The sequence below is a fragment of the Macrosteles quadrilineatus genome, unplaced genomic scaffold (genome assembly GCF_028750875.1).
Source record: "Macrosteles quadrilineatus isolate MER2022 unplaced genomic scaffold, UCM_ALF_1.0 Scaffold_3__2_contigs__length_128488019, whole genome shotgun sequence".
NCBI classification, from domain to species: Eukaryota; Metazoa; Arthropoda; class Insecta; order Hemiptera; family Cicadellidae; genus Macrosteles; species Macrosteles quadrilineatus.
In genome coordinates, this window is record NW_026542596.1 from 74,290,659 (window position 1) to 74,316,064 (window position 25,406).

The 25,406-nt window shown below is 33.3% G+C and overlaps 1 protein-coding gene across 2 annotated transcripts in view; it reads right to left on the minus strand.

Annotated features, from left to right (window-relative positions):
• The window catches only part of LOC128988678 (uncharacterized), a 65,294-nt gene that overhangs the window by 13,362 nt on the left and 26,526 nt on the right, over positions 1-25,406 (minus strand). Inside the window, exons 2-8 of one of the 2 annotated variants that reach the window (XM_054410197.1) lie at positions 13,893-15,058; positions 13,155-13,393; positions 11,304-11,514; positions 10,377-10,546; positions 9,371-9,647; positions 8,570-8,652; positions 8,165-8,275 (exon numbers count right to left, since the gene is read on the minus strand). In XM_054410197.1, the coding sequence (XP_054266172.1) occupies positions 8,165-8,275; positions 8,570-8,652; positions 9,371-9,647; positions 10,377-10,546; positions 11,304-11,514; positions 13,155-13,393; positions 13,893-14,448 (1,647 nt within the window). In that variant the 5' untranslated portion in view covers positions 14,449-15,058. Of the gene's footprint in view, positions 1-8,164; positions 8,276-8,569; positions 8,653-9,370; positions 9,648-10,376; positions 10,547-11,297; positions 11,515-13,154; positions 13,394-13,892; positions 15,059-25,406 lie in introns of both variants that reach the window. The other variant, XM_054410196.1, reaches the window with a different exon arrangement.

The following is a 25,406-nucleotide window of genomic DNA, read 5'->3' on the forward strand; positions in this document are numbered from 1 at the left end:
ATACAGACCATCAAAATAAATAAATTTTCCAAAGACGTATAAAAATTGTGGTTTTTTTCAATATTTCCACAATATAGTGGTTCGAAGCAAACACCGTATTGATTTAGAGAGTATGCCAGTTTATTTGCTATTAATAGAAAATAAATGAAAGTATGAATAAAAATACCCCCAACCTCAGCAAACCTGCAGACTAAGCGAATTTCTATTTGCTTGATTTGATTTTTACAAACATATTTAAATAACATAATGTTTAACTGGTGCCTAGGTTTGCTGCTACAGGGAGGGTAATATAGTATATAAAATAATAATACTATGATAACAAACAAATAAATTTACCCAATTTTATAAATATGTGTCTATAAATAAGGAAAAAAACAATAATTAAAAAATCTTCGCTATTGGAATAACTTGAGGTTTTTTAATATACATTTTTTAATTTTCTCCGTAACCAATAACTGTAAAACACATTTTAATGTACTAAATTATTTGTTTTTAAGCTCTACAAAATGGTTTAGAGATAGGTACATTGTAGGGGTCTGCGGTGCACCGAAAAAGTCTGTACGGTACGGTACAAGCTTAATTACCGTCATCGGTTCGGTACAGCATTTTACACGGTACAAATTCGGTTCGGTACAGCCTATTATAATAATAAATTACTTTCAGTTTACTATCGTAGTCAACGGCAGTTGGTTCCAAGCACATAAAAGTCTTATCAGATGTTTGTTTACGATCTTCATAATTTATTACTAGCGTGATGATGCAATAAAAAACCCATTAGCAGTCCCAAATCCATTAACATTTTATCATGACAATAATTGTTGTATTGAAGTACTTCCAAGAACTGTTGAGTTTTATCACTTTTATTTCTTTACGACTTTCCCAAATTCTGTTTTATCATAAAAATAATAGTTTTATGATGACTGTTAAATGTTATCTCTAACTTAATCAGTATTTTCGTGACTATTGAATTTGCCGCTGGCCATTGCCTACTGCCATAAAACTGTTTATGGCTACATATTAAACTTGTAACTAATCTACAACCTTATTTTATAAATTAAAATATTTGTTATGGATATTTTATCTGTCTATTGACGACCATGGATATATACAAACTTTTGTCGTGATTTTAATTTCAACATCAAAATACAATATTGCACAATCGTGATATTTTAGGCCATTGACCTTCATTATGCATCCGGTATTGCTGTTTCAGAAGAGAAGCACGTTGATAAATTATAAATCGATATTCCCGTAGTTAAAAAGAATTATTTTATAAACCTATAAAACAAAATCATAAAATCTTACATAAAGATAACAATAACGGAAATTGTAAAAAGGGTATAAGGCCGGGGCCACACGACGCGGATCATCCGCGCGGACGGACCACGCGGATGATCCGCGTGGTGCGACAACACATTGAATCAAATGAGAGTGGCCACACGGGGCGATCCTAAGCCGCCTGGGCGGATTGTCCGCGCCATGTCGCGGATTGTCCGCGCGATCATAAGCCGCGTTGGAGGGGATGACACATGTAGTCTTATGAGAGTGGCCACACGATACGGATTGTCCGCGCGGTTGTAGCTAATTTTCAAGCATTTTTAGTGTTTTTTTTTAGTTTGGGCTTGTGCATTTCGGTTTATAGGTGTAAAATGTTCGATACAGACAAATCAATAGAACTTGTTAAAGATAATGTGGGATTTCTCATGTTGTACATTTCTCATGAGTATATCTTCCTTAGTTATATACGGTCAAAGCAATTGAAGTAGCTCGTCAAACAATGCTATCTACATGCGATAGAAACCAAAAAGACTCCGAACTATGGTTTCGCATTTGCTCGTAAAAGGTTTGGAACACAAATGGTTTATCGGTTATGAAATGATGGACCCAATGATTTTGGTTTGCCTTAGGCTCTAGCTCACCACACGCTTCTAATGCACAAACTAACATACGTGTTTCTTCCATGACTACAACGAGAACGAGTGTATAAACCATGTTCTAAGAATCTCAGTACGTAGGCTGGGAAACCTCAACCGGAAGCGGTTCATCCGCTCCGTGTGGCCGGGACATCGTCGCGCGGCTTATGATCGTACGATCATAAGCCGCGCGGACGATCCGCCACGTGTGGCCCCGGCCTAAAGATAACAACGTCGTTATTCTTTCTCTTTGTTCTTCTATTTCTTGGGTTTCCCTTTATCACGCATTCAACAAGTTGCCATGGTTACTAATCACCCATGTCGTTATCAGCTTTTGTGACATAGCGCACAGCAGGGGGTAAAACTTGACGAAAATCGGTAGATTTTTACCTATTATTTAATTACCAATGAATGTACTACTTTATTGGTATTTGGTATTGTATTAATAATCGGTCCAAATGGCAGATTTTTGTCAAATTTTACACCAAATTTATTGAAATTTCAAGGTGAATATTAATAAAACAATTATTACCAAATATTTGTATTCATTTAAAAGATTGATTTGTGGTATTGGGTTCCCCACTGAGTGCAGCCGAGCGGCACTAATGAGGGTCGGACCTTCTTGGGGGTGAACAATAGACGGCTTATCAGACCCTCCCCTCCCCCGTGGTCTGGAGAAAGCATGTAAACAAACTATTGCACAAGCGTGACTTTGACTTGACATTGAGCTGCTTCAACTATAATTTTGTCAAATGAACTGTGATGTTTCAAAATCAAAAACAATAATTTGGGACCATACTGCTTAACAATAATGGACTGCAATTATTGTTGAACATACAATCCATTTTTAACAAACTAAGATTATATGATTAAAATACAATTATAAAAATTATCTTGGTATTTTACTTGGGGTAATGAAGTTATGTAGGCTAGTGTAATTCTCGGTTCATCAAGGTTCTACTGAATTATGTTTGGCAGTGAATAAGTGTAGAATGCAATTTATAAATTCAGGGATACACACCTTTTACACAGTTATAAAGTCTAATTGCCCAACATCAAATCTTACTCTGTGATAATCCAAATTTTAGTTTCAGAAAAAAACTTTGCAAGAATTGTATCCATCTTATAACTTAACTAGTTTTGAAGCTGATAAAAAAAAATGGTCTTTGCCATTACTTCATCATAACCTCCAGTTTTTCATTGTCATCTGCTGTGAACAGCTGGCAAAACCACACTGTCTTCTACTGAATGCTTTTATATGTTTTTAAAATAAAAAAAAAACAACAACTAGACATTGTGTTGGTTGGAAATAATTTACCAGTTTTGTGAAATTATCTTGTCAATAAATGTTTCAAACATGTTTATTCATAAAAACTCTTATCCTATTTTTAAACTACTTTATCATGGCTATTCAAAGTATCTCAGAGTAAAATAGGTAAAGCCTTTATCTCAACTGTGATTTTTCTTGACACAATCCTCGTAGTAGTAAAAGGTTTTGTTTTAATAATATGTGGTACAGTAATTGTTGTTAGAAAACCATGAATGTAGGATACTATCCATTTTCATAGTAATGTCTATGTATTAAAGTTAAAAATAATGGTTTAGATACAGTTCTGAGAAGAAAACCGCAAAAATACGGGTAGCCGCGTACCGTACCGATTTTGTACCGAGAACCGAGGTACAAAATATTGTACCGTACCGAACCGTACCGACCTTAAATTTTCTGTACCGCAGACCCCTAGTACATTGTAAAATTGTATGTTTTAAGGGTCAAAAATACGAAAAACCCGTTCTTAACAAAAAACCCCATAAAGCAACCGTTCCCATGGCCTGATCAAATCAAATCAAATCAAATCAAAATCTGTTTTATTTACAAAAATGTTTTACAAAATATACATATACAAAATACGAACAACAGTCATAGGCCGTAAAAGACCTGTGCGCGGGACGAGCTCTATTACAAATCAAATTAGAAATATTCTTAAAAATTAAAACTAAATTAATCAAAATCCTATTTACAACTAAGCTATGAGACAGCTACAGGAACAGTTAATGCTAAGTAAAAGGAAGTCGAGTGAATGGAGTTGCAGTTACTAATGTCTGTACGCTAAATATTGTTTGGTGTACTTGTGTATTTATTATTGTTATGTATTGTATACTGAACTGATCGAGCCCAATCTCCGACAGCCAACTGCTTACCGAACGTTTATAAACTGGAAGAGATAGCTGTAGATCTCTAATCTCTGATAATATATTTCTATACAAAAAATTCGCAATATAAAAAGCATTGGTAAGGTTTGCAGACTTGAAAACTCGGGGTACCTGCATACCTACATTTACAGCTTTTGTGGTGGGATAGTTATGCGTGATTGGCGTCTCTATTAAATCTTGATTGGAGTATACAAGTTGATCTTGATATACAAGTAAAGTTTTGTTTAAAAAGTTGACGCACCGAAAGTAATTGAGTGTTTTTGAACAATAAATTTGTAGGGAAACGCCTATTGAATTGAAAAGCTATTTTAATAATTAGTTTTTGTTTGACAAACAGTGGCTTTAAAATATTACTACTAGCTCCTCCCCATACTATAATTCCATATTGAAGTACCGATTGGATAAGTGCATAGTATAACATTTTTATTTCATTAATGTTAAGAATTTCGCGTACGTTTCTAAAAACATAAATTAATTTCCTAAGTTTTGTCTTATACTTCAATGATCATGCTTCGCAAACTCATTTTAATAAATGTAGGTTTACATGCCGAAAAACAGACCTTCAAAATATACCTTCAACGGCAAAACTACTCACCTCAAAGCTGTCAAATGTTTATACATAAACATTTAAGCTAAGCTTTGGGTACAATACTTTCACTTGAAAACAAAATAAAACAGTTTAACATAGTTAACAGTTTATTGAGGCTGAAAGATCAGGCAAATAAGATCTTCCAATTACAATCACTCTACAGATCTTCCATGCAGCGGGTAATTTTTCCACGCCAAGTGCGCCCATCTATACAGGACATGCTGAATATGAATTGAAATACAGGATTGATATTGAAGAACACAAACAATTCACAAAGATCGGAAATTTCACTACAAGACGTACAGACAAGCTCTGGTGTGGAATTTGGTCTGATTAGGCCATCGAACAGGCCCTCTTAAAGACAATGAAAAGCTCTGGTGGATTGACTCGGGGACGAGGGATAACAGACAAAATGTTGTAACTTGATGGGCGCTTGGGATGATCCGTCCCAATCAAATCTGTAGGAAGTTGGGAAATATTACAAAAAATGACGTCAGTTGAACATTAACAGTGAGCAAAATGTTGACGTGCGCCATTCTCGCATTGCTCGAGACAACGAAATTGATGAAAAGATTCGGCCATTTTGTAAAGCTTAAAAACAAATAATTTAGTACATTAAAATGTTTTTTACAGTTATTGGTTACGGAGAAAATTAAAAAATGTAAATTAAAAAACCTCAAGTTATTCCAATAGCGAAGATTTTTTAATTAATGTTTTTTTCCTTATTTATAGACACATTTTTATAAAATTGGGTAAATTTATTTGTTTGTTATCATACTATTATTATTTTATATACTATATTACCCTCCCTGTAGCAGCAAACCTAGGCACAAATTAAACCTAATGTTATTTAAATAGGTTTGTGAAAATCAAATCAAGCAAATGGAAATTCGCTTAGTCTACAGGTTTGCTGAGGTGGGGGTATTTTTATTCATACTTTCATTTATTTTCTGTTAATAGCAAATAAACTGGCATAGGCCTACTCTCTAAATCAATACGGTGTTTGCTTCAAAAAGTTATATTGTGGAAATATTGAAAAAAAAACAATTTTTATACGTCTTTGGAAAATTTATTTATTTTGATGGTCTGTATTTTGACCATTATTTACGCTACATACTTGCTGTTGGGCTTAAACTGTCACAAATTTATTCTTCTTTAATGTTATAATATAACATTTTCGGTAAAATCAACGGTTCGCGAGATTGAGTGAAAAACAATAGGAATTACCATATTTTTTATATTTCGATAACAAGTGGCGCGCCCCGCGGCGAGCGGCAGCATCTCGAGGTGGATAACTTGGATTTTATGTTATGGGCTCAATACTAACAACATATCAAAAAATCAGAACTACCCGACCTTTTGCATACCAAAATGTCTTATTTTACTGGACTATAAGTCAGTAAATAGCATCCTTTTATTTTTAATTACTATAAAATAACAAAGTTATTTTGAATTCTGGATACAAAAAGGAAGAATAGGTGCAGAGTTAATACATTGTACAAAATAGTTCTAGGCAGTTAAAAAATATTTATATTCAGGAGATTATAAACTTTATTTTCTCCCTCCTAGCAGGATTCTTCTGAAAAACCCCCATTTTTCTGTACTTGTGAACTTGGAGCTCTTTCCTTGGGGAAGTTCTTGTTTGTCCATGGCTTCTACTTAATGCTTCTAAAATAAGTACTTTCCCTGACAAAAAATGCAAATTCTAAATGCATTAAGAACACAGTAAATTAGTTATCCGAACCTTCAAAGACCTGTGAATTGGCTACGAGAAATTCTAAGTTTTAACTGAGGAAAAATTATTAACCTTCAATCCAAAACAGGATTCTATTTCAAAATTATTTAGTTGCCGCTGTCTGATAATACATACTAAATCTCCTAGTTATTATTTGTCTTATTTTTGTTCAAAGCTAAACAAGATCAAAGATCTATTGTGACAACAAATTAACTTACAGTAGACCCCCTTTTAACCGAACCTAACGGGACTAAACCTAGGTCGAATAACTCTAAAGGTCGGTTCAAAATGGACAATCCATAAAAACCTAAAAAAATTAAGTGCTATTCATTTGGAATTATTTAATCATTATTCTGGAGTCGCGCGTGTATTATTTACAAAATCAACTACACTTATCTACTTTTTTCTTTTAAGTATTGACGAATGACGATAGAAAAGTCACAAATAAACCCAGAACACGGTAAAGTCAAATAATTTCAGTGGAATAAATCATAGTCTTAGGCAAGAGTCAATCAAAATTCTTATTTTGAAACGTTTAGTCTTATTAAGGGGAGTCGCTACTGAAAATGACCAATTTTGTAAAAAAATATTTTTATTTTTTATTCTTCTATGTTGTATAAGGTTTCAGAAAAACACAACATATGGCATTATATATATTTTTATCGCTGTTAAAAAAATATTTGACGTGGAGCGCACGCACCTGTTTCTATAGTTACTAAGTATACTATTCCGCTGTTTTCTGCCACTTTAAGATTCTGTTTTTTTTACATATAAGTTCTTATAACTTTTTAACTATTAAAGCTATATGAATGAAATTTTTACCACACATTGCTTATCCTATAAAGCAGCTTTTTGTGAATGGATATTGTGATACCTTAAATACAAGTTCATGAACAAAATAATTAAATAGGAATTTAAAAAAAGTTATTTATGAAGAAATTAATCATAAAATAGTTGAGAAAACATTAAAACAATATGAGAGTTCACAAAAAGTTGGTACTTTTCTTGCTCTTTAAAATGGGATATTAAACAATAAAAATTTGTTTGGTAGTAAAAAAGTTATTTAAAAAAAAAAACTCCATAAACTCCAAAAAGTAGGCTACATATTTTTTACGTTAACAGTGGAAAACCTTTTTTTAAGACTGAATAGGTAAGCCTAAAAAGTATAGATTATAATTTTTAAAAGGATTTTTTTATCACTAGTTTCAGTAGCGACTCCCCTTAATTGATGCTTTCCAAAAATATCGTAATACAGTGCAGAGCTTATTGTTAAAATTAAAGATACAAGTAACCATTTCGTTATGAGACAGGATGTTTATTTATACAGTAACATCCTGCAGAGTTTAGCATATGTTCCCATCACTAAGCGTGGGAGCGGAAATGCCAAGATTTCTAGAAAGCCACGGTTAAACGGAACTGCTCTTAAAACAAGGAGCAAGGGCGGATAATCTGATTATCGGTTAATGTGAGGTCAGTTGAGAGGAGGTCTACTCAGTCTACTGTATTCATTTTTACAACCTCAGGATTCTGTGGTATGACAAACAATGGCAAAAAAAAACATCATTGACAAAAACAGTAAAGTAGGGTGCAAAGTAAAACTTATTACATCCACCAAAAACCCAAAACATTTATTGCAAGTTTTACTTCAAGCAATATCACTACATGACAAGGATTGTCTGACAAGGTATTTTTCAAATGAGGTTTATCTGAATGTACCTGTTCGTCACGGAACATCTTCAGTCTGAGTATCTTGCCACAGAGAATGTTATGGACAATCAGTTTACCAAACACCAGTCCACACAAGATGGCCGTGAGCCACATCAACACCTGGACAGAATAAAAACACATTTAGTGTCTGTAAATAATACAAACTAATTTCATTTCATTTTGAGGAAGGAAGTAATTTGTTTATTAATCTTGGCTTGATTAGAGAAAAGTTAATGGACACTTTTGGTTAAATGGTGCTTGAAACTGAACACCAGCAGTATGGATATGAATATTTTGAGATTAAAATATCTAAGACCATTTCCCAAAAAACTTATAAAAAGCAAAGTTTAGAAATAAAATGAATTAAAAAACAAATATCACATAACAATTAAACAAATCCTAATGTTTCCTTACCTTAATTAATGACCACCTCCAGTCAGGCGGGTATTTAGTCAGGACAAAACTGAACACGTTACCGACCATTGGTATCCTCGACTCTGGAAAAAACGTAACTGTGGTTTGTATTCAATGGCCAACAAACAATCCTAAACAGCCAATTTTCTTTATCCTGTAACAATGTCGTCTCGTCTATTTGACCACAGGTTGTCTGACACTTAGAATAATCTAGCTTAACACAGCAGAGAAGAAGAAGAAGTTTATCAAAATAAACTGCTTACAATCAAACAATACCAAATAAATAGCCTAACTATACAATTACAACATTTCAAGTTGGCCTAAAACTTACAATGGTCTCTCAGATCGTCTGTTGGTATACATTAAATATTATCAAGCATCTAGTTACATAATGGATTTCCAAGGAAAAATAAGTTGGATAAACATAGCGTTGCTTGTTTTTTTTACAAAAAAAAAAACAAGCAGACATTGGTGATTTTCTTTGTTTAAGCTACGCAGTATAGCACTCAGTTTTCTCTGACGACTCGATATATTCTCGATTAGATAAGAACTCGATAAGATATCTCGAGAACTCGATAAGATATCTCGACGACTTCGAGATATTCTGATTCAACTCGTACAAGCTCAAAATGTGATTAAAGCTCCAAATGTCCACTTTTCCCCAAAATTTTCTAATGATGAGCCACAACATATAGGAAGAATCCTATATTATATTTGTGTACGCATGACGATATCAATAATAATAAAACTGTATTGTTTAAAGACTGAATAAATTACTATTCAGTATTCATTCATACTCACCAGCATGACTGTGTGATATAGGATCCTCCGCAAACAGCAGAAAGTTGCAGAATATCGTAAAGTACGTAGCGAACAGTCTCAAGTACGGGTGTTGGAAGTAGTAACGGAGATCCTTCTTGTCCAGAGGGGTGGTCGGGTCAGGGGTTGGGGCCTCGGGGGGATGATGAGTCAACACTCTCTCCCTCCACTCCCTTGTCTCCTCTCGAGAGGCGATGCTACGACGTCGTTGCAGCGAAACACTCTCCTCCCAACTGCTCGGCTTCCGTTTACGTCCGTACTGTGTTTAGCAAGGTGTAAAATAAATAGATTGTATGGTGAGTGAGTCACTTAACCTAACCTAAACAAACCTAGTCTAGCCTAACCTCCTAACCTAGCCTAACCTCCTAACCTAACCTAACCTAATCAAGCAATGTTGTGGGTACAGACCCTGGTGCCTACTACTACATATTTTAACAGAACAGATCACCCTTGTACTATACTAGCTGACCCCTTGCTTTTCTGGATACGTTCCACGCACAGGCCCAAGACCTATGTGGACAGGGAAAAGCAAGGTTTAAAAAAAAGGCTGCAACCTCTTTGGAAAAAGATAAAAAATAAGGAGACCATAAATTAATGAGCTATGATTATATCCCATAAATTTAGTATGAATTTGGAACCAGCACCGTGTTCTTAACTTCCCTGACTACTATTGTCGTTGGTTCTCTGAGCAACAAGTCTTGTTTGTGGTAGCCAACAATATTATGAGAGGTAATCGACACTAGCGTCACGTATGCATTTTTCTTACCTAATTATCAGTGGTTATGATGAAACTAATCATCTCATGGGGTGTGGAATGGCTACAGCAGTTTTGGAAAAAGTAAAGAACACAATGATGGCGTCAGATTTCAGCTAGGCCTAGCTTGATTGACTGTGACAGGAGCACGTCGGAGACTCTAATTTACAGACAACCATTGTAGTTTGGAATAAATATAGCTAGTAATCTGTTGAGCACTGAAAATTTACTTACCGTGGACTGAAAGCGTGAGGTGCCAGGTCGGATGCGTCTATTGCTTAGTTCTTGAGCGCCGCCCCACACTGTCGCTAGGGAGTTGCGGCCAGCCGACAGAGGTGGGGAGTAAGTCAGAGGCTCTGGTCCTTGTAGTAGCGGCTGTAGCACTCTCAGCTCACCACCTAGGCCTAACATCACAAACATTGATGTTTCGATACTGACCGGCTACAGCTAATTTTGTATTTTAAATTAATATAGTTGAACGAGTCACTCCAAATTTTCTTTTTAATGAACTACCCATTTAACTAATGTGGTCAATATTACAGATACAACCAAAAATCCATAGAAGTTAGGTATTGACTCACAACATCTTTTCAGTGCCAAGTCAGAAATTACAAAGTGTACTTTCAGCACCCTAACCTATTAAGAATGTGCGAGAAATTAGTGAAATAGATCAGAAATATAAAGGTGAGAGCACCAGTGAATGACATTAGCTTGAGTTTCCACTTGTTTCCAACAAAGGGAAAGTAGGCTAATGAGTTACAGTAAAAAGAATAGTTTTAACACCTTGCCCATATTCTGCTGAACTTCCCAATGATAAAACTTAATGTGAGTGTTAAAAAAACACAGTTAACCACAAATAAATCATTAAACTGGTGAACCTACTAAATAACTTGTCATCTAATAAATTAACGTGACATTTAAACCTTGGTCAAATTCTGGTTGTAGTGTCCCACGTGATTTCTGATCAGGTTTTGTGCTTCCTAGATAGCACTCAATCCATCAGAAAACATCGTCATCAACATCCTTAAAGCAAAATTTATTCAATCTAGTTGACCGGCCGTTCACTGGTTAAATACCTGTGATCCAGTAAATGGCGAAATATTTTAATCTTTGTCATGATTTAGATTTTTAAAATTTGTCAAACTACATTCTCACCCTCACCCCTAGTGACAGGCTCCGGGTCTTGACTATAGAAGCGGCTGAGTTTGCCTCGGCGCGGCTGGTCTCTGAAGGAGAACCTGTGATGTTGTCGAGGGTGGAGGGGTGAAGGGGTGAGAGACGGAGGGGAGTCGGTCTGTGTGCTGTAGTCGACAGAACCAGACGACCCTGTGAGAGTGTGACAAGGCGTAGTGGTCGGTGCTAGAGGCAGACTCTGCAAACAATTATGATAGGATTTAAAGCCAAAGACTAACAAGAAAATGACTTTTTCCACAGTTACCTGACAAATTGGGCTTTCTTGTACTGATTATAGCATGCAAAGTAGCTTATTTACTTACATACATTTACTTACTTATGCCGCACTCATTTGTTTTGCCGCACTCCAGTATTCAGCCAAACAATACTAAACAATGTGCTTTTATTAGGCACGTAATCCGTGTACGTCTTAAAAACAAGTTGGCAACACTTAAAGATACTATGACTACGATCAGCTGGTGCAGTGTTTCCCATTTTGTTCAAAGCTTAGATTTAACCTAACCTAAAAAGTGTTGTTTAGTGTTTAAAAGACTAATTATTTCTATGCTTTATAGTAACTGTAGGAAAAATATAATATGTAACACGAGTGCAAAGAGCATTTGCTACCCTCGAGAAACTTTCCAGTTTCCAGCATGAGTAAACATTGCTCTCATGTGCAGCAAAGTGCTACTTTGCATACTAGTTACACAAATAACTATACAGATAAATATGGCTCCTTTTTAGGCTTAAATTTATGTTAAGACTGTAGAAGCTTCGGGTGGCCACCTGCTGACTAATGCTGTCAAATAAGTTAACAACTTAAAGTCCTGTTTGTCTAGACATACACATACAGCTAAATTCATGTATTGTTTACTACTGTAGGTTATTAATCTACACAAAATGTGGTTTTAAGAAGGTATGTACTCATTTTGTATTGACTGAAAATTCAGTCTGCTTCTAGTTCTAAAGAGTACTAAGAAGTATGTCTTACACCTAAGGAGTACAACTGTAGGCCTAGTCTAGGAGAATCAACTCAGATACCGGTAAGCATTCTACAGGGTTTCATTCTCTATAAAACTGAATTAAAAATTCAACAGAATAGTCACACTCTTCGGTTCATTTGAGGATGTGAATTGTGAGTAAGAGTGAAAATGTATGCTCAATACTGTACTGTAAGTGTCCCTATCACACAATAGTTATAGTCATAGTGAAAAAGCTGTGAGTGTGATCTAGAATCAAGAACGTATGACCAAAAGCATGAAAAGCAAACAAATTCACTACACTTTTGAATTATAATTCATTTAAATTCTAGCTCCTAAACTGTTATAATCAATGTGTTAAATAGGTTTACATATTTTTTAATCCAACAAACAGCTCATATAGGACAAGTAGGTTGTTTACATGTTTCGGCTTGTATCCGCCATTGTCAAAACATTGCAGTTGGATGAAATCATTGTCACTGTTTATTAATAAACATACACACTCACATACATGGACGAGACAAAGACATTTTACTGATGAAAAAACTACTAATCGGCCTATTACAAAATGTATGGGCAGGACACGCATCACGGTGAAGATCAGCTTCACTCAACTTAACTTTCCTGGATCCTGACCTTCACTGTGATGCGCGTCCTGCCTATACATTTTGTAATAGGCCTATTAGTAGTTTTTATTTTTTTTTCGTAAAATGTATTCGTCCCGTTCGTGTATGTGTGTACAAGCCGAAACATGTAAACAACCTACGTGTTCTATTTGATCTGTTTGTCGGATTATAAGGTATGTAACTCTATTCATCTCACAGACATTTTTAAAATACTAAACAAACAAGCAACACACCCCAGGAGGTATAGGTATCTGATGGCCGCAATTGAGTAGAAGAGAGTTGCGGTTGCTGTTCCCGGTGCTGTCGATGTACGCTACTTGCTGCGCCACTTGGCTCCAGAAGTCGGTTCCTGACATGCGCTGGCGCACACTAGGTATGCTGGCCGGGCGCTCGGTAGTCCCCTCTGCGCTTGACGTCCCCACCCCACTGAGTGACACCAACGATGTCCCCACACCGCTCGACCGACTACCAACTAACGAAGAAAGTTTGAGTTAAACGTATGCAAAATTAAATTTTCCAAAAGTATTTGATACGGTATTCTATCATTTTTTTTAACAGCTGTCTCAAGACAACTCACTGAAACATACTGAAAAAGAATTACTTCTTGAGCGACAAAGAAGAACTACTAGCAGAATCGTTATAACAAAAATTGTTTCTGTATAACTTTACCATGCTTAGGGTAGTGAAAAAAGCTATACAAGTAATGTTTAAGCATTGATAGCACAGTTTGGGGAGACAATTCAATGTTTGAAGAAAAACCTGTTAGAGAGACCCTTAGATACATTTCAAACTCATTTCCAAAGTATTGAAGATTTATACAAAATATTAATTGAACAGCAAATATGTTAGTATTTGGTATTTTATGTAACCAATATACATTTAAATACAACCAGAAGTAAAATTGATTACAATTTCCATACTTGCAGGATAATTTACGATTGACTTGTTATTACAAACAATGAGAGACTTACTGTCGCTCCCCTTGCGCAGACCGCCATTGCCCCTCTGGATTGTCTCCTCGCTGCTGGTGGTGCTGGTTTTGTCAAGACACTTGGTCACTAGGTCAACACCCGACGGAGTCCTCACACGGATAAACAGTCGGTCTCCGTCCGTAGACAGACTGCATGGTGAGAACTTCCCTTCTGAGCATAGCGCACCACTCACAGTGTTCTGCTTCCTCAAAACTTTCTCGACAAGTTTCTCTCCCGAATCTTCCGGTAGATCTGATAAAGTCTGTTGTTTCACTAACTTAGATTTGTTTTTCTTTGTGTCTGTTTTGTGCACTTGAGGAACATTAGTTTGGTTTTGGACCATTTCACGAAGATTCTTTTCTTCAACCGGGGAATCGAGGCAAGTTTCACCGACGGCGGGCTCATTCTCGTTCTCTTTCTTGATTGTTTTAAGAGGAATCGCTCCAGTGTTTTCGTCAATCGCCGGTGACTCTTTCTCCTGAATCAAGCGGGACTTGGCTTCCTCCTGCAGAATCTTCTCTTCCTGCAGATGTTCAGCTCTCCAGCCAGTGGACATCAGAGCGGCTGTCACTCTCCGACTGGCACACACCTCATCACCTCACCCACGGTCGCGTGCATGATAGACACACAGAAACTGGTGTGACTTACAAGTGTAAACTTTAGAAATAAAAACGCAACACAGTACTCACACTTCCAATAGCCTAATTTACGATTACGTCTATTAAAAAAATACTAAGAGCACCGAGTCTAACTTTCTTTGATCGTTCATAGTCTTAAGGCAAACACATGGTAGATTAAAAGTTCGAAAAGTGTAAATAAATTATCAAACAAGTGAACACTACTTTGACTCTACTTAATCACTAACACGTACGTATTCTACAGAAATATGGAAGAGTCGCATTTGATGTACACGAATGAAAATATTTTTTGATCCGTAAAAGAAGGAAGATAGGTTAGATTTCATGACATCGAGGGCGTGGTTTAGAAAAATATAGTTGTGCTTTGTGGAGAGATGGTGTCTTGGAGGGGCGGACTAGCCGATGCCGGTCGCAGAAAAGGCGGGGCGGAGAGCCGAGAGGGGCCAAGAAGTGAGAAACATCGTCACGAGTCCATGCTAGTGGCGCAACCACCGCCCGCCACAGGGGACCTCAAGAGCATAACCAGACCTGCAACACAATTATACCATTAGTAATCTGAAATCTGATCCTGTCATCAGGTGAAGAGAGTACCTAAAACATAACAATAGTAGAAACTTTATTGGGCTCTGATTCGACACAGGCTCTTAGAGAGGATGACATGTCAAAATAACAATATTCACCAACTTTTACAATAATTTTATAAATAAAATATTGACGAAAGGTCGTCGTCTGCGTGTGAGGAACCAATGATGCTGGCGACATTTTCTTTTTGTATGGCCATGGCAATTCGTTGAACTAGGTATTGTTGAACAATATTAGTATGTATAAACCCAGCCACAATTGGAACAAGATACAGTAATAGAACACGAAAAACTGGTAGTCAAAACCAGAAACAAATATTCTGGAAGTAAACAACTGTATTTCTTCATACAGTAAACCCCCTCTTAACCGACCCTAATAGGATAGGTAGCATAACTCAAAAGTTCGGTTAAAACGAGCAAACCCTAAAATCATAACATAATGAAGTGCTATTCATTTGGAATTTTATAGTAATTAATTTGAAGTCATACTTGCATTATTTATAAAATAAACTACTCTTATCTCCTTCTTTCGTATTGATGGAAAAGTCACAAATAAACACAAAACACGGTTAGGTTAAATAGGCCTAATTTCAGTGGAATATATAATATTACAGTACCAGGCAACGGTCAATACCAATTCTTATTTTAATAACTTAATTACTGTAGAAAATGACTTATTCTTAGACACATCCTGTGGAGATAAGCGTATAGTTCGGTTCTCATCGCCCAGTGTGGGAGCGGAAATGCCAAGATTCCTAGAAAGTGGCGGTTAAACCGAACTGCTCTCAAGGCAAAGTCGGTTAAAACAAACTGTAATATTTTACGATGAAATGCGGATAATCCAATTATCGGTTAATATGAGGTCGGTTAAAAGGAGGTTGACTGTATGTATGTTTGCATCTCTGTCCGACAGTTGAAGACCCTTATTTGTCAATATGTCACAAGAAAAGCAAGAGTTACATTGTTAATCGAATTTCAGTGAGTATAGCATGCAATGGTGAGATGGTATTTAGCTACCAGTATGGTCGAGGCAGAAGCCCTCTATTTCACTTCAGTCCTTTGCCCCAAAGATTGACAAATTTGCTTTATTTTCAAAATACAGCAACACCAGAACATGAAATATATTGTAGTCAGCTAAAGAAATATCTGGCTTTGTGATATTAGTTTGTGAAATATTAAAATTAGGCCTGAAATATTCTCCAAATTAGTATAATATCCAAATATCTATTAGTATAAAAGGTAAAAAAACTATTTTTGAGGTTTAAAGATAAGGCAAAGTTATAAAATATAAAAGTTAGTGTAAGAGAATTTCCTCTCTCTTTAATTTATGGTAATTTTCGCCGATTATGAGTTTAGGCTAATAAATTCATTGATGAAATGTTTCATCATGATTTGTAAAAAAGCACGAGGTGAAAACCTTGCGTATTAATAATGTCTACAACTCTTATATAATCATTACTTTACATGAATAACCGTCCTTAAAAACTATGTATTCATTTTCTTGTAAAATTTTGTACACAAATTTTTTTAAACCTTACGTGAGCGGATTTTTAAGGATGTTTAATCCAAGTAAAATTTCACATTACCAAGTGTGTTGAGGCTATCTGCAGGCATCTATTGATCCTTACTTCATAGCAAGGCCAGGTATACTTCAAAGTCTTCAAACTTTGCACTAATTTATACACTTTGACAACCATTCAACAATACTACAATTATTTATCACTAAGAGAACTATGGTTGAAAAAATTATTATATTAAAACTATTTTACCAGCGTCGGTTTTTGAAACAGAAAATCTTTGTGTGTATCGTTTAGTGCATTCTAACTTGAAAAATAATTCAAGAATAGCTTTTTAATGGAATGGCAATGGTGTGCGCTGCCAAATCTGTGGAACCTTGGCAAAATTGCCAGCAAATTTAGACTAATCTTGCAGTCTAATTAATGAACTGTTAAGACTAAAGGAGGTCTAAATGTAATACTAGGACACTAAGACTAATTTTGTAATCTACTTTTATCATGTAAATTGTTAGTTATTTTTTTAACCACTTTTTTTAAATGATTGATTATTCACACTGTTTTTCTTCAGCTTTATCCAAACTGTTATCTATGTCCAGTTACAGGAATTGCCGTAACTGATTATAAACTATTTAACAATCAATTGTTTCTAAACTTTGTTGTATTCTAGGTATGTACACTTTTCCAAATTTGTATTCAATACAGGCATTTTCACTTTCTAATTGTATGAAAATTGGCCGTGATCAAGAATTAGAGTATGACTTAATTTAGGAAAAAACTAAAATCCTATTATTTTCAAATAAAATAAAATCTTTTACACAGGAAATTTCTACACCCATAAAGGCTGAAGAGTTATCACATTTTTAATGTGTATTTTTGTAGCTATGTAATCAATTTTTTGAATGTAAGATAAAGAAATGTGTTTTTAATTTATAAATAAAAACTTATGCATAATAGTTTACAAATTATTAATGTAGGTATATATTTTTTGAAAATGACTTTTTTAATTGTTTTTTCTAGATCAATTTTAAACTAAAGCACGGGGATGAGACTTGAGGTGGTACATTACAACAATGAACATGACAGCAACATACATTTTCGTACATAATTTTTGCGGATGATAGGAGATTTTAACTTAAAACATTGTTTTGCTTCAAACTGAGTGCCGGCATAGAATACTCCTTTTATCTATGGTGCCGGGTAGAATATGACAAATGTAATAATAAAATGTGTATAATAGCTAAAAAATAATAATTATTATATTTTTTACAAATATTTTAATATTTTTAAGTTTTGTCACTTTGTACAGTGTTAAAAAGTACAATAAATTGTGGTTTGTAAATAAATTGTAGATTTATAAAATGTTGTATATGATTATCAAACTAAACCCTAATATTGTCAGGAATTTCTATATTAAGAACTAATTTTATATTCTAAGGAAAATTACCCATTTTATTCCTAAAAACTAAAAAAAATTATCAAAAATAGCTTGAATTTTTTTAAATAATTACTCTTTCCTTATTACATTTTCAAAAATTGAAGTACGGTAAACAAAATGTCCATAAAACTTTTTCTGTTAGTTAATCTTTTCTATAATTATACACAGTTGGAAAGTTTCCTGAAGATGTTCAATGTATGTTATATGAGGAGGGCAGACATCACAGAATGAAGATTGGGTTATTCCACCTGACGTTTGGACAACACAATTTCCTCGCCTCCGTTTTGCCGAGGTTTACCGCATATGTGGTTCAATTTTCTATAACTAACAATTTTCTGTAATGAAATTATTTATGCAAGCCAATTTACATGCTTTATAAATAAGCTTGGGGTTTTTTTTTTGCTAAGAACACGTTTTCAATTTTTAATCTCAATGATTATTGTTTGATTATTGGTGTTTGGATAGTTTTACGGATAGTTATTTTATAATTTTTTTTAACCTTAAGTATACAATTGAAATTAAAGAGACATTGTAACGTAATTTTTAGCTTGATAAAAACAGCTGATTTATACTTAGATTGTAAAATTAAGTTAATCAGAAAACAGCTGAATAAAGTTAAACCAGCTGACTTTTTTGCATCCAGATTTGGAATTAATAAAAGTTAACATCACTAAACTAGAATTACATTTATCATTGATACACTAGTTAACATTTAAATAATTACTACACACTCTGTAGTTAATAGTTAATAATTTATTTTTACACTAAGTTTCATTAAATCAGTTCAACCAGAAAAGAGATAGAGTAGACAAAATTTAAATAGAAACTAAAATGTAAAATAGGCTACACTAAAAAAACGCATGTATTTATAACTTATTGTAGATCACAATAATCTAAATTAATAAAAAAAATTATATAAATGAAAATGAATCCCTTTTTTTGATGGTATTCCATAACTCAGGAACAAGAGCACCGAATTAGATGATTCTTTTATTTTGCTGTGTTACTTAGTGCCAGGGGAAGGTTTTTATGTAAGGGAATTTATAATCCATCCAACTGTAATATAGTAATTTGATTTAAAAAAAAATAAATAAATGCCTTAACACTAGCATTGGAGGAAAATGTTTTCATTAAACTGTGGGATACAATAACATGTGTTAATTTTAAACCAAAAGGTGAGTAAGCATAGCGAACGATTTTCAACCAGGACCTGATTGAGCATTGCGAACGAGCTTATCTTGAAAATGAATGAGCATTTGACATAAACCATATTAGGGCAGGACGTCTGTCGGGCCAGCTAGTTAAATATAATAATAAAATAAATAAAATAAAATAATATAAAATAATTAATTAATTTTATATAAGCAGTATTGTGATGAAACTATCGGAAAAGATTATTTTATATAGTTCAACTACATGGCGCGTTTATTATACATTTCCCCATGTATACAGTGGAAGACTTTTTTACAATCGATACCTGTTTATAGATTGAAAGTTCTAAAGCATTGATTTTTAAATAATTGTAAACCGTACGTAGTCCTCAATAACATTTTTATGCCTGAAGTTCTGCCATTTAATGTCATAAAGAGTTTTATTTTAAGATTTTTAGAACTAAAATTACAAAACTTTGATAAGAATTAAATATAAATAATAATAAATAATAATAAAATTAATATGTTTTATACATTTTAAATTAATCTAGAGGTTAAAATACCTTTAATCCGTCAAAGTGATCAAACGTCACCGATGAGCGGCGACCGGTTTCAGCCCAGCTGTGGGGCCATCTTCAGGCGATGAAGGAACATAAATATCACTCCGAAGAGGTCGTCATACAGTCCATAAATACAGTCCATACTTAACCTCTAGATTAATTTAAATTTGTGATCAGGAGGCAAAAAACAACAGAAATGAAATTTTAAATTAGGTTATTCTAATCATAAAATAGAATTTCCTAACACTAGGTTGACACAGAAGCCCCCTCTAGTCCCTGTAGCAAGATAGCAGCTCATATTGTCAAGCTCTGCTTTAATCTTCACACTGTTAAATAAATCTGAAAAGCCTTGTGCTGCCTACACCTTTTCAGTTTTAATACAAAGTCAACTGCTTTTGAAACAGCCAGTGGTATGTCAATGAAATCCTGGAATTATTCATTACTACTCACAAATTGTTCAGGAAGGGAGGCTGCTTTAAGCTTTAAACTTTAGTAGCATTTTTGTGTTTTGTACGGCAATGATGTTTTTTACGTTTTGAAAGGAAACAGTCCAAAGCCTGGTCTTGTTACTATTTAACGTTGATTATTTAGATACATTCATAGCCCAATGACAAATGGCATATGGGGAAAGAATCTCGCTTGGAATTGAACCAGCGAGTTTCAGATTTGAAAGCAAGCACTAGAACCACTCAGCTACCTAGACAATTAAGTGTTTATAAAATAATAAAATGTTTATAGGTAATAATCTAATTTATAAAATGTGAAATAGCTCACTTAAATTTACTGTGAGCAAATAAAAGGCATAAGTATAAACAAAACGTTGAATATATGAATAAAATTTATTTAGTTTAGTTTAGAAAAATGTGATGAACACATAAACGAAAAATTTTAGATAGTTTAAATTTTACTCAGCATTCTAACTTATGACATGAGATTTTTATCCAAAGGCGGTCAGGCTGTTTAATGCAATTAAGGTGTGTAACTCACAATCTTGATTTAATTATTTCCTTTAATGTGTGAATACAAACAAAATCAGCTGTTTCATCTGAATGTTACTTCCATCTGGCAATAGTTTACTTTAATCAGCTGTTTTTGTCAAGTAGATGAAAATTAGTTGCAGGTTATTTTTATGATAAATGTAACAGATGTTTATCTGCCCTTCCCATAAAGCTGACATTTTTTACCACTATTTAACAACAACAAACCATTTAAATTGGTGAAGAAGGAGTTTTATTTTAAAAAAGTTTTTAGTGCATTAATGGAGCATGTATATACTGACAAAATATTTTGATACTGTGAATTGTTAGTTATGGAAAAATGAACCACATTTGTGGTAAACCCATGCGAAACGGAGGCAAGGAAATGGTGTTGTCCATACGTCAGGTGGAATAACCCAATCTTCAGACTGTGATTTCTGCTCTCCTCATATAACATACATTGAACATCGTCAGGTATCTTTCTACATGTGCATAAAAATATGTAGAACATCAACTAACTAATAAGGTGTTAAAACCAATATTGCATTTGTTTTAAAAAGCTTTAGTTATGCATTAGCATGAGCTGGTAATAAAAAATAAATTGTTTACTGGATCGAAATCTAAGTAAATATCTTTTATGCAATCGACATATAAAATAACTCCTCTAACCTTTTCCGCCTTAAATTATAACTTGATTTAATAATTACGACTAATTTTAGTATAGCCTATTTTCATTCATGATAGATAGTTGGAAGTTCAGTTGTTACACTGAATGTGGTGTGATTGTTAATAAATGTGGGTTTACACGTTTGTACCAAATTTCTTTAAAATTGAATGATTCTTACTATATTTATCATGCTAACGGATGGGAGAGCCCTCAAATAATTAATTTTTAGATCAGGGATAAGATAGTAAACTTTCTTGGCATATTTATAACACTTCTCTAATTTTTACATACATTAAATTTACAGTTTGGAAACACACAATGGACATATCTACATACCTATAGATACAGTATACACATAGATGGATAAACAATTGAATACTGCAACAATCTACAGAATAATAAATTGTTAACATGTGAACAAAGTATTATGATTTTTTATTAAATTAATAGTACACAATTTGTGGGAGTGTGATTTGTGTTGGTTTTACTAAACACATTGTACAGATACATGTAGATTGTATGTACAAGAAGGGGGTGGAGAAGTGAATGGTCATGTCTGTACCCCCCCTTTAACCCCGTACACCAACACCCCAACCCACCTACCAACTGTAACCTTTAAATGTTGTGACCTTTTGTTACCTCTGCATCGTTTTACTTCATATGCAGGGTACTTAACGCTTCTCAAACGGTTTACATGATATTTTTACAATGTTAGTGAAAGTGTTTATGAGAAAGTGTTAAAAATTAGGTCATACCATTTTTGTGAGATTGTATCATAAAAAATAATTTGTTATTTGAATGTGTTGAATTAGTTTAAAAAATCATTTGACTAGTAAAAAATATGTTAATTACTGTATTTTAGAGGATAATCAAATAATTTTTAACTTATAGCACAGTTTACAAATTTTTAATTTTATCAATTAATAGAAAATTCGAATTAGCAGGAAACTTTAACTAAGGGATTATATTGTTTGATTTTGATTGCACCCAAAATAAAGGAAATATCCTTATTGGACAACACAATTGAAAGTTCTGTTCATGTTGCAAAAGATAGATGATTATCTGACAAAAAAAAAACACAGTAATATGATTAAGGTTCAGTAACACCAGTAAAACAATGCAACCTACACTGTAAAGGTACATCTCTTTCTAAAGAATTGTGTAACATTTGTTACACAATTCTTAAAATTGTTAACATTTGTTTAAGTGTATTTTTAAAAAGATTGGTATTATTAGCTACAATGACCTAAAATTTAAAAATAAGGCTGATTAATTGGATTTAATATAAAAAGCACTAAAAAAGCTATTAAGAAGACAAATAACCTATTTGGTATTTAATATCTTTATTTATATAGGAAAAAGAAGTAAATAATTTGAACAGCGTGAAAACATTCTAAAAATTATCAATACACTTTCTTACCATAACTGGTTGATTGATAAGTAATGAATTAATCTTGAGGAAGTATAAAGTAACATATCTTATAGGTAGATCACCTCTCAGACAAATTATCACCAATAAAATATCATACTCGGTATAAAAATATATATTATTTTTTTACATATTTCAAAAAATATAATTTAAAATTATATGAAAAAACCATCCTTATATAGGAGTTAATTTTCATAACCATATCCCCATGGAAATTAGAAATGAACAAAACAGTAAGAGTTTCATAAAAATACTAAAAATTCACTTGGTGGAGATGGATTTTTATTCCCTGAAAAAGTACTTTTCCACCTCCTCAAAGTGTTGGTTTTATTTGAGATACATGTACTGTATATATTAATTTAAGATAGATTAATTGATGCCATCCAGGTTACAAAACTGTACATGATGAATAAAGGATATTTAATTTGATTTTATATTCAGTCATGTAATTAAATACCCTTTTGGATTTTCTTTTGTGTTGTTAGGTATATTTTATTTTATTTTTTTTAGATATTTTCAAAAACTGTATAATCTAGCATACACATTTTTTCATGGACTTTTTTTCTAAGGACTTTTTGAAAGCACATCTTGTTTATTGCATTGTAAAACTACATCAAGTGTATTATCATTTTAAGAATTTATATAAATTATTAATAGTTTTAGTTGCATGTTCTGGGATCTAAAAATCAAATATCAATTTTTTATAGACTGTGAGCATTTTACATTTATTTTTGTAAGGATTCAATCTTACGTACGAACTATTTTTAAAGTATTACTATGACTTAAAATTGGTTACTACTATTATTTATGATGTCCTTCACAATATTATTCCTAACGAGCTATTGGCCCGTCCTACGTACGGGAATTTAGTAGTAAACTAAAACTGAAGTTATATCAATATTTCCAATCCAAGCAAAGTTTAACATTTACTGTAAAAAAAATGTCACGATTAATTAAAACATGTAAACATTGTTATTTTTCTATTCTTTCCTCAAAAAGTCAAACAGAAAGAAAAATAATTTGCATAAGCTTTCCTTTGAAGACGCGGGGGCAGATCCTCGATTTGCATACATCAGTGGTTATAGAATATTACTTATTTCCTATAATCAATGGCAAAATTGCAGAATAATAAACTAACCTGAGAGTTCTAAAGAATATTTTTATATCCAACCAGCTGTTAGTTAAGACAAATTATATTACACTAAAACAAACTTAAAATTTTAAAGACTGCTCGAAAAATAAATTAGCACATTTTACCATGTATATTTAAATAGTCTGTCATCCTCTGACCCAATAAATGAACGTATCAATGAGTATAGCATTACACATAGTATAAATAAGTCAACCCTCTGCATGTCATTGTTATACAAATGCTGAATTTGTGTCACAAACTCTGAATTTTTATACCAAATTCTAGTGTAGAATGTTAGCGTCGGCTGCTAGACTTTTTAAAATTTTAAACTTATTTTCTAAAAAAACTGAGACCATAAACTTAAATTGTGGCTTCGACATTCCCTAGTTCTCAAAACTATCTTGCTTTCAACACAAAAATAATGAAAATCCGTCAAGTGGTTGATTCAGAATCGTGAAATAAAAAAAAACCCTTTCACATTTTAATATTATAGATAAATCGTACTTAACACAAACTAGCAATTTACTAAATTTCAACATCAGGTTGTTCAATCAGTTTTACATATCATTTTAACGAATAGACCATTTTTTGAAAGAAAACAGAACCTTTTGAAAAGTAACCTAGTTGTATTTAATTCAAATCTCATGCATTCGCATGGAGAAAACGTACAGTATCGTGGTTTTAGATAAGAGTGTAAAGGATGTCTAGGTTCTGAACTTGACCTGTTTTCTAAGGGCTTACTTGATGTAACACGTCCTATCTCTTCTCATACCAGCGTTGGTTATGAACTACGTCGTGCAATATATTCTAATATACTTAAATTGTATAGCCTATAATATATATTTATAGTTAAAATAAAAGGTAAGACTTGAAATTTATTCTCAAACACGACTTGGGAGAAAAAATCACAGTAACATATGCGGGATAATAATTTTTAGATAGTTTAATTCTCCTAGGATCATCTATATGCAATAAATAAATTTTAAAATGCTGGGAGTTTTGTATTTTTCCCTCCCACATTTTCTAGCTTTGATCATTTTTACTATTTTGAATGTACAATTCACAATCATAAAATGCATCAACAGTTTTTTAAGCACTTATTTAATATTTCTAATATTACTATATTAGAATTATTACTATATATTTTTTCTATTATTTAAGTTTGTTAATATTTCTTTTATGTTTTACACACCACTACTTATTCTCACCTTTACAACCTAAGGAGCAAGGTTCTTAACACCTTAGCGTTTTACACATTATTTCAGGCTAGGCCCCAAAAGGTCGTAGTACTACCACTGAGATAAAATCCACTGGTGCAATTTGAACCCAAGACCTTGAAGAATGATGCCCCACCCTGTGACACAATGTTTGTAGGCCTATATAAATCTTTAATTACAATTAATTGTTCATTAATAGTTTTTAATAAA